The sequence below is a fragment of the Brienomyrus brachyistius genome, chromosome 10, assembly GCF_023856365.1.
Source record: "Brienomyrus brachyistius isolate T26 chromosome 10, BBRACH_0.4, whole genome shotgun sequence".
NCBI lineage: Eukaryota > Metazoa > Chordata > Actinopteri > Osteoglossiformes > Mormyridae > Brienomyrus > Brienomyrus brachyistius.
The window spans coordinates 13,095,147-13,105,908 of NC_064542.1; the positions used below are offsets into that span (position 1 = coordinate 13,095,147).

At 46.0% G+C, this 10,762-nt stretch overlaps 1 protein-coding gene and 1 non-coding gene across 2 annotated transcripts; one reads left to right on the top strand and one right to left on the bottom strand.

Annotated features, from left to right (window-relative positions):
* Window positions 1-50: 50 nt before the first annotated feature.
* trnaf-gaa (transfer RNA phenylalanine (anticodon GAA)) lies at window positions 51-123 on the bottom strand. Its single transcript has one exon. It is a non-coding gene; the product is annotated as a tRNA-Phe (tRNA).
* A 780-nt stretch (window positions 124-903) lies between these two features.
* Window positions 904-9,729, top strand: hs6st2 (heparan sulfate 6-O-sulfotransferase 2). The gene is made up of 2 exons (XM_049029268.1): window positions 904-1,852; window positions 7,424-9,729. Exons 1-2 carry the CDS (start codon window positions 1,278-1,280, stop codon window positions 8,235-8,237), a joined length of 1,389 nt encoding a protein of 462 aa, XP_048885225.1. The 5' UTR covers window positions 904-1,277; the 3' UTR covers window positions 8,238-9,729.
* The last annotated feature ends 1,033 nt before the right edge of the window (window positions 9,730-10,762 follow it).

Sequence of the window (10,762 nt, forward strand, 5' to 3'; positions counted from 1 at the left end):
ACATAATAAAAATTAATTCTTACGAGTTAGATTATTAGCTTTCAGCAAAATGCCGAAACCCGGGATCGAACCAGGGACCTTTAGATCTTCAGTCTAACGCTCTCCCAACTGAGCTATTTCGGCCGTGAAGATTCTCTTTGATTGCGCCTATAAAAATGGTAATGACTATAGTTCTAGAGAGACTACTACTAAGGTCATTTCTTATTTTTTTGTGATCTAAAATGTGTATGTATGGTGGATTGTTTTCGCTCAACTATATAATTCAGTATTGTTTTGCGATTCTCTTTCTAGTTAAACGTATCATTCTAGTTTGCGACGTCGGCCCAATGGAAACAACATTAAAACTGCACGTATTACCATACATGCCAACCTTGCTGCAGCGAAAACAGTGGGTTGGGTGACGGACGGCTTGTACATTTTGAGCCATCAAAAAAAGACAGTCTGCTCGGATCCTTTGTCATTACTACTGCAAAATAACTTGCAGTTAAACAAACACGCCCCCCACATAGTGACTGACAGAGAGCGCCTTGATCATGAGAAGCGTTTCTGTAAAACAAGCTCGTATGGAAAACAATCATCGGCAAATAGATCAATATGAAAAGTTTTACTTAATTGTGGAATTTAATCTGAATAATTTAAGCAATCACACACACATTCTATAAAATAATATTTTATCATAATGACTGTCTAATGAAAATCACAACGTCATTACGAAATACATTTTATTAAAAGTTAAAAATAAAATGACACATTTAATTATTGAAATATTAACTTATTGACTTACATTTATTATACATATATATGCATGTGAATGTATGTGTGTAGATATAAAATGATGAATATTATGGCGTTCCTCAGCCGTGTTTCACCTGAGCCAGGAATCACATGGGGTCGCAATCACTCACACCCCTTTTTTCCTGCTACGTCACAGTTTCACGCTCGCGAAAGCGCAGGGAATGCTGGGAAACAGGGACTGATCTTTTGGTTATGATGGAGGTAAACAGACGGAACAGAATCTTCTGTACAATGCAAGAGGAACGACGGTAGTTATCAAACAGTAAAAAACAAACCAAAAAAACTGTTAAAGTTGAGAAGGGCTGCGCTGCGGTCTGTGAGGTTCACTACAGTATCCCTTTGCGTTAAAACTTGTACTACTCGTTGTACTACTTCTTATTAACATGGCTCATATGTTCGATTGTTAAAGGACAGCATCTCTACCCCAGGCGACACAGTGGGGCCAGAAGGTTGAGTAATGTTCCTTGGTTTTCCTCGAGAAGATGGATGAAAAGTCCAGTAACAGTCGGCTTCTGCTGGCCCTGGTGATGGTACTACTCTTCGGTGTCATTGTGCTACAGTACATCTGCCCTGGCACCGACTGCCAGCTACTCCGCCTGGGCTCCCTGTCCTCCAAAGCAGGCGACGGTCTTGGCGGGTCTCACGGCGCGGATGTCGAGGGCAGCAAAGGATCGGGTGCCGGAGACCCGTACGTCGCGGAGGACAGGACGTTAGCTCGCTACATACCGCGCTTTAACTTCTCAGCGGGCGACCTCAGCCGAACTGTGGACTTCAACATCAAGGGCGACGACGTGATTGTTTTCCTGCACATCCAGAAGACCGGCGGCACCACGTTCGGCCGACACCTGGTGCGCAACATCCAGCTGGAGAGGCCTTGCGAGTGCCGTGCCGGACAGAAGAAGTGCACTTGTTATCGGCCGGGCAAGAGAGAAACCTGGCTTTTCTCCCGCTTTTCCACGGGTTGGAGCTGCGGACTGCACGCCGACTGGACCGAACTCACCAGCTGTGTTCCGGGCCTCATGAACACGCGGGAGCCGCTCAAGCCGCGCACCCCCAGGTAAGGAGAGCTTAGTATTAGGGGGACACAACTTAATTCAAATACAGTGGTCTATTTATCGAGAGGATGACTGAAGCCAAATTAAGTATTGGGGCCGATTAAATATACACCCCCGGGTCTCGCGCCCCTGGGTAAAGGTGACAGTACTCACGTATAATAAATCGCATTTTCTACTGTGAACGACAATAAATGCAAATTCCCCCTATAATGTATGCATGCGCATCGTAGTAGGGTCGAGCACTAGTTTGCATGGAGAAATATTGTATCTAGATTAATATTAAAATAAGTCATATGTTTTCTCCTGTTTCACACACAAAAAACCTGCACATCTTACGTTTAATTTGAACAACATGTGTTGGAATATAGTGTTTCAAAAGTTTTACGTTTCTCAGTTTACAAAGCGGGTAATCTTTTGGTGGAACATTTTAAGTGAATACAGCTTTTCATGGGAAATGCTACTCCGGCGATGAATCTGGACTATTTACTCTTTTGGGTAACTTGTAGTTGGCTCGATACTGATTCTGCAAAAAAAAAGATTAGCAGTCACTTCTTACGACGGAAACCCGAGGCGATCGGTAGCGGTTTAAACTCGCTTCCTGTACAGAAGCACTAGCAGGTTGTGGGCTCTTTTCTGCCCCCTCCCCCTTCTTCTATATGCTGTCACGGCAGAACCTCAGGCGCTCCTTGTTTGTCCCCCTGATGGAATAGGCTGTCGACACGCTGACATCCTTGCTGCCTGAGGGGACACAGGGAACACACTTACCATGGTTTCCATTCTCTCTCTTCTCCCTCGGGACAATATTTGGGCTGGGGTCCCTCTCACATCTGCTTTGCCACCTTGCACTCCCCGATTTTATATAATGAGGCTTCTCTGACCTTACTTGAATTATTTACATTTCGTATTCATATATGCATAATTTATTTTATTGGTTGACACTTGGCTTCTCGTTATGGAGCTTAGGGCTCTACACGTGTATCTTTTAGAGTAGCTATCAAACAAGCCTTTTTATTATTAAAGTAGCTTTCTCGAAATCTGTCCGTGGTTATTTAACATCGGCTTTTCTTCGCTTCGCAGTGTAGACTGTAGTCCCACCGGGAACACCCCCACTCCAAGCCCCGTAGCGTGTTATACGGGACAACGACTGACCCTCTTCTGTTTTTGATTTCTTTCATTATCCGTATTTTGCATAAAAAAAAATCCATGAAGTCTTCTGGATTGTACCAAGACCCAAAGGCTGCCTTCAGCCGACTTTATGAACATTGTTTTGAAAGGACAGCCTTTAGGAGATGTTGTAAAAAAAAGTGACAGTCTGAATTTAAAAGGTTAACTGATGAAATTGCTTGGGTCGGTCAGAGATATTTGGGATCATTAGTCTGATTGCAACCCATGACCCGTTGTATTATATATAAGTGTGTATAGCTGCCCTCATGGGCGTCGCCGCCATTAAATCTGAGGGGGACGTGTCCCCCTCACACATTTCATAATTATTCGTTTGGGACCGCCCCCCCCCCCCCCCCCCCATTTAACATAACATGTTAGTTTTATGCCAGTGTGTCCGTCCCCGTCACCCCCCCCCCACATTCAAAATGCTTCTAACGCCCCTGGCTGCCCTACACAATGAAATAGGAGCTTGTTTTTTTCGACTTCACCAAATCAGTGCCGCGCAAGTTAATGTGTTTTTAGTTTAGGCAATACATCTGTAATTTTACTGTTGTTCCCCTTGAAGTTACATTGTTGTGACATTAATTTATCCAAGTACCAAGTGGCCGTCTCATGTGTATTATTGTTACTGTCGAACTCAAATCCCGGAGGAGATACGGAGGAAAAATGCACCAGTAATATTAAACTTTTAACATTTTAAAGGAGCATCGATAATAATAATTAAAACCTCTCAATGATTTGTTTCCATCCATCCATTATCTTCCGCTTATCCGAGGTCGGGTTGTTTGAGGCTGCAACCCATGGATCTGCTAGAACAAAAAAACCCGTTTAGGAATAACACTAGGCATCGACTGTGTTTCGACATGACTGGAAGCATGAACATCGGCTTGGGAAAGAAATGGGATATGCACCGAACCGTCGGCGTTCTGGCCCTGCAGAAGCGGCGTTATGTAAACCCCGCGGCACCAGCCCGCTGTGGTTACTAAGCATGAAATTCGTCCCTTTCTAACATTTCGGAAATGCAGCCGTCGTCAGCCTTTTGCGGTAACGGTGTCGGGCATGTCGTGCCAGCCCAGGTGGAGGCAGTAGCCATGCGGCGGCGACCTGATTGCTGTTTTCAGTTCACTGCCTCCGTGGCCCCCGCTATCACACCTGACAGAGCCGGGTCCCTGGTGCGATCTCCGGGAAGGCGCCCGAAAGAAGGGCTCTGCGCCTGCTGCCCCCCCCACCTCCGCGTAGCATAAATGCGGAATGCATTCTAAAGTCTGCGCGGCTTTGATGTGCTAATTTCTGCATTGTTACTTTAGGCAGTGGATTTAATCGCCACTGATGGTCCGTTTCGAGGAGGCTTGCATAATAAAAGCTCTCGCGGCTTACAGGAGGACGATTTATTTAAATTCATGGCATGATGGAAGCGAATGGAGGACCCACGAGGTGGTTCTCGAAGCGCCGTCCATCGTGGCGCTATCAGAATGCGTTCCGTAGCTTTCCTGCTGCCGCCACTGAGGCTTTTAAGTACTTTCCACGAAAATAAACGTTCTGTACCTAGCAACCAGTGATTTAGTGAAGATATGGATAGAAAAAAATGTGAAAAAATGGAAGTTTTTCTCATATCCAGCCAACGCACACGTGAGCCGGGGATGATCTCAACTGGAGGTTGTACTTTTGGGAGTCTCAGCATAGTACTTTTGTTTATTCCTAGGGAATGTGTGTTTAGAGGATATTTTGCCATCCGGTGACACTGATAATTGGTCATAGGGCTTGCTTTCTTTGTCCCTGCCAGAGGGGGGATTGCAGGTGGGGGGCGGGGCTGTAAATGCCTCCAGACATGATTAATCATATTAGTTGATCATAATATGATTAGTTGTGAGGTCTTGGAGTGACTTTGTTGAATGTCCGTGCAGGAACCTTCTCCTTAGTAAGTCTCCCTTTTGATTGGCAGAAGAGTGTGTGTCTCTGTGTCTGTGCATGTGTGTGTTTCTGTGTGTGTGTGTGTGTGTAGAATAGAATAGAATAGAATAAACCTTTATTATCCCACGAATGAGAAATTTAGGTGTTACAGAGCTCTTGCACAAAAACGTAATATAGAACAATAGGAGCAGGTAGATACACAAAGATATAAATACAAATGTACAAAAGTTTTGGAAATAAATAAAGATGTACAGAGATATGTACAAAATGTACAGAGATATGTACACAAGTGCGGGGGTGGGGTGGGGTGTGAATGATCCTGGTTACAGCATGTGATATGTCAGTTAAACATATATGAGTAAAAAATACTCACGCTAAACTGTTATAATGTCTCACAGTGTGTGTGTGTGTGTGTGTGTGCGCTTTACTACCTAGCTCAGCCTGTCTGCTTCACCCGTACCCTGACTGCAAAGTGATGCTTATGATGTAAAATCTTTTTGAGGGGGCTGCCACGGCTCAGTGTTGGGGGTGGGCTCTGTCTGACCCAGCTTGTGACTGCCGCCTCTGTGCATCATGCAAAGTGAGATCTGCAGGTTCATACACACACAGACACATTCTGTCCCACACGCCGGTCACTGAATAGCAGCACCGTTTTGATACCCAGCACTGGATCGCTTCCTTGTTTCTGTGCTTAACCCACCCGGCCTCCGCACATGCACAAACCCAACGCGGTGTGGACAACACGACTGCCTGTGTTTGGTGATGCTGAGTACCAAGTCCTTCAGATGTATTTGCCAACCTGATTGGTTGAAAGGATGGGGCGCCTCTCTGCCAAGTGGCCTGTTTGTGTGTGTGTTTGTCTGCTTGCGACACTGGGAGTCCCAGGCATTTCAATTAAACACACTTGACCCTCTTGAATTCATACTTAAAGGAGTGGGTATTATTTTTTTTATCAACACGTGCACTGTGAGAGACTTCCTGCAAGCACGTGCCCCCCAGCATGATTTGCTGGCTGTCACACTGTCCTTGTGTGTGTGACATGGTGTGGGGTGCCTGGACCCCTACCAATGTCTCGTCTCCCAGCAGTGTCTCAGGAACCAATCGCATCCCTTTCTCGGAGTTTGCCCAAAGTGGCAGTAATGTTTCTTTAATGTGGCCTAAATGGCCAGACCCTGGTGGTGGGGGGTGGGGGGGTATGAGTGAATGGAACGCAGGTCCTCCTGGAGAACATGTCAGCATGGGGGGTTGGGCTCCGAGTGAGGCTTGTTCATCTCATTGTCTTGTATCCTCATTTTCTCCCCCTCTGCTTTGTTGTGACGATACATTATGGTAAATATTACCAGAAAACGTATCCGAGAGATTCGGGAGATTCGTGGAATCAGGGATTGGATAGCCGACTTGGACAGAGTTGAGATCAGGTGTGGTTCTGTATAGGATGGCTGTGGGATGCTGAAGGTACGGATTCTCTACACGGATGTGGGGAGTCGTGCTTCAGTAGATGGGCCAGATGTGAGCTGTGGAGTTGCAGTATGGGTGGGTGGGGGGTGACTTGTTTTTGGGCTGATTTCCGGAGCGCTGACAATTCCCTCTGTACATAAAGTAACATTAATACTCTGACTAGAGTTACTTAGCATCATGATTACATGCTGTCCAAATGTGAAATAATACCTTTCACTTCCCATGACTCATGCTAAACAATAGTTCTTAAACACATTATATAATAACACTGTTTAACAAGTTACCTGCAGTCGTCAGGTGTAAGCCTCTGCTGCCCCCTGCTGCTGATTTTTATGAATAACATGGGATTTCGAGGTCTCTTCCAAAGCCAAATCCAACACACAGTTGTAATTGACTGGATGTTATTGTGGAGGTGTGACATCCAGTCCCCCACCCATGCAGTCATATAATCAATATTTAAGGGCAGCCAAGAGATGTCAAAATGCAAATTTAAAAAGGTAATTTAAAAACTGGGTGATTAAAGTTGAAATACTGAAAAAGCAAATGGCTGTCGTATTAAAACACCTTGAAAACATAACATTGCAAAATGAGAAGAATTTCTGAGGTCTATGAAATCCAAGACTTATTTTGTAAAGAAAATGCAGAGCGATGAATGGCATGGCAGACTGTTAAATTAGAGTTTAGATTGGAAAGAAAACCATTTAAAATGCAATTGGCATCGTGGCCTTCCACACCCAGAGCTGGCTGCATCATATTGTGTCCTTGGTCTGTGTGTGGATGTTCTCCCTTGTCTTCTGGGCTTCCTGTGGATACCCCAGTTTCTTCCATAATATTTGTAAATTGCTCACATTGTGTGACTGTCTTTGTGTATTCTTCTGGCACCTGTGGTGGCCCGTGCTGTTGCCCTGTGATTCCTGTAATAGTCTCCAGGGTCACTGGGAACCTGTACTGGATAAGTGGTTAGGGAAGATGGATGGTTTTTCACTTTCCCACAATTCATCTCTTCCCCCCCCCCCCCCCGCTTGCCCCTTCCTCAATAGGAACTACTACTACATCACCATCTTGCGGGACCCCGTGTGGCGCTACCTAAGCGAGTGGCGGCACGTGCAGCGCGGTGCCACCTGGAAAGCCTCGCTGCATGTATGTGATGGGCGTGCCCCCACCCTGTCCGAGCTGCCCAACTGCTATCCTGGGGACGATTGGTCAGGCTGCACGCTGGAGGAGTTCATGGACTGCCCTTTCAACCTGGCCAACAACCGGCAGACGCGCATGCTGGCCGACCTCAGCCTGGTGGGCTGCTACAATGCGTCAGCTATGAGCGAGGAGGAGCGCGGCGCCGCCCTGCTGGAGAGCGCCAAGCGCAACCTGCGCGGCATGGCCTTCTTCGGCCTGACCGAGTTTCAGCGCAAGACGCAGTACCTGTTTGAGCGCACCTTCCAGCTGAACTTCATCGCCCCATTCACGCAGCTGAACGGGACGCGGGCCGCTAGCGTGGAGGTGAGCGCAGAGACGCAGAGGTGCATCCGGCAGCTGAACCGCTGGGACGTGGAGCTGTACGAGTACGCCCGCGACCTCTTCCTGCAGCGCTTCCAGGTCGCACGGCAGCACGAGCGGCAGGAGCAGCGGCAGCGCAGGCAGCAGGAGCGGAGGCGGCGGCTGCGGAGCAGGGTGCCGGTGACGATGGCGCAGGCCAGGCGGGCAGGTGTTTTCGGTGCCCAGGCGGAGGGGCACCCCGTCCCAGAGCAGGGGCAGGATGGGAAGGATGGCGAGATGGCAGAGTGGATGGAGGCCTGGTGGGAGCTGGAGGAGAATGGCACAGAGGACTACCTGGACAATGTGGAGCAGTGGCGGTAAATGGTTGTTATTTGGTTTGGGTGAATTAAGCCCATTCCTAACCCTGCTACTGAATCCAAACTCAACAGTGGGTTTTTTTAAAGAGACTCCTTTATTTATTTTATTTACTCGAAAGGGACATGGAAAACGATTTTTAGAAACTTTCTCTGTTCCACTCCACTCCATCAATCCAAAGTCTCCAGTGTGGTCTGACTGCTGCATGCTATCTGACTCTTAAAAACTCACCCATGACTATACTTGTGTTCACCTCTAGCTTTTTTATGTAGGATTTGATTGCTCATTCTTTAATGTCATTATTATTACTGTCAAGGTTGAAATTTCAACCATCTTGCCATTTTTTTCCTCCCTTCATAACCATTTTCTATATTGCGCACATATACTGACTGATCAGTAGTGTCTCTTGAATATTTCTCTTTTTTTCCTTTTGAAATCTTTGCCTGCTCAGTGTAACATCCCCTTCTTGCCCATCAGGATACCTCCAAGAAAGTTGGAATGTGTTCCTTATCACTCACCTGGCGATCAGAATACTGTTTTAAACACTGCGGGTTGCATGAAAACTGGTAATCTGCAGTCATCTGGTCTGTGGGCAGGTTTTAAATGTGAACTCCATGTTGTCTCCCCCGAGTGTTTTTTTCTGTTCACGTTTCATCTGCAGTTTACCCGATAACACACTACTATAGATACTCTACAAGAACTTCTACCATTAGTATTTGCCCTCATCGGTTCTGAAATCCCCTTTCCTATCCCAGAACAGGCTTTATCCTGTTTTTAATGAAACTCTTTCTTTTGCTTCAGAGCAAAACATGGCAGTCCAAAAAGACGGTTCTGAACACTGGATATCGGGGGGGGGTAGTAAACACTCAAGCGTTCACACCAGGGGGAAAGTGCCTGCATGAAAATAGCTTTGGTCCAAATGAACATCATAATGCTGATACAGCAAAGACTGTATGCCCCCCCCCCACCCCCAAGCAGAAGTTATGCAGTGATCATGTAATCCTATGGGCGCCTGGCGCTGTAACTTGTAATTGGAATGGTGCTGATTCAATCCCTGCAGATGTGCCACTGTTCGATGTGCAAGTTAAGGTACATGCACTAGTTCCCATGTACAAAAAAAATGTAGGTTGCTTTGGATGGGAGAAACCTGGTACAGTCATTCAGATGTATGGGGTACAGTTTAGTCAATGGTAGGGTGTTACCCTGCAGGGAAGTACAGAGCTCACTGCTCCCAAGAGCAGTGCGTCATAGCTGTGTTCCACCTGTGGATTTGTAAAACCTAACCCCCCCCCCGGGGGCTTTTGATCACTGACTCACTGTTTCCGTCACACGACTCCAGTCCCACAGTAACATATATTTGGTATGAATGTAACTGTAACTTTTACATTTTTAAGTATCTCTTCATCAGCACTATTCTGTACCTTTCCAGAGAGCTACTCATGGTACCTTCAGATGTCATTGTTTTTTAAAAAAAAATAAATGATTTTTTTTTTAATAACCCGAGCATTCGTATTTGTTATTCCTGGAGCTTGTATGTCAGCCTGTGACAACTGAATGCTTCGATCACAAATGGTCAACAAAGTGTTTAGGTACAAATCGAAGAATAGATGGCACTGTAGTACTCTTGAGGAAGATGATTTAACCCGAAATGAAATAATTAAGAAAAAGATCCAGCTATATGAAAGGATTTCAGAAACTTTTTTGGAAGAGTTTGTTATGCGGTAAATGTTATATATCAACAATGTGTCTTATGAACTTGAAGCAATCATTCTTCATGAAGACATCTGTGACTATTATGTTATAGTACTACCAAATCAGGTGTTACCTATATGCTTGTGGGCTGTAAGAATTCGTCCCTTTCTATTTTCTAACCCATCTTTCCCCAGGTGTGCCTCTGCCCTACTCAAGTCGGCGTTTTGTTTCAAACTGAATGACCTAAAAACTACTTAAAACTACTTGTGCTTTTTTATTCTCAGTGTGTTTGGTAGATCATTCGTGGGACATCTATGTGAACGCCTGTGCTTTCTCTACTCTTAAGAATCTCGTGTTTCTAACATGGTAGTCCGCTTTCCATTCATTTTGACAAGCAAGCGATATTAAACAAAATGAGTGGTCAGCACTGTTGCCTCACATCTCTGGGACCAGGGTTTGAGTCTCCATAACAGCTTGGGGTTGTGAAGTTTGCATGTTCTCCATATGTTGTCATGGGATTTCCTCCAGGTACGCTGGTTCCCCCCCCCCCCCCCCCCGCAATAGTGCAAAAACATATTGAGGTTAATTGGAGGTACCAAATTGCCCATAGATGAGAATGGTGTTTATGCCCTGCAATGGGTTAGCACCTCATTCTGGGTTGTTCCCTGCATTGCACCTGTAGGCCCCAGGAAACGCTCCAGATTCCTCACAACCTTGAAGAGGATAAGCAGTTACAGCAGATGGATATTTTGTTTAGGTTAAAACAGCCGTTCCCCCCCCCCACCCCCCACTGGAGATTGCCAAAATCAACAATGACAGTATGACAGTGAAATCAATTC

What these genes read in the sequence shown, in the direction of transcription:
- hs6st2 (XM_049029268.1), top strand. Translation starts at nt 1,278, where the DNA reads ATGGATGAAAAGTCCAGTAACAGTCGGCTTCTGCTGGCCCTGGTGATG. An exon ending in CTCAAGCCGCGCACCCCCAG is followed by an intron (nt 1,853 to 7,423) that starts GTAAGGAGAGCT and finishes CTTCCTCAATAG; the next exon opens with GAACTACTACTACATCACCA.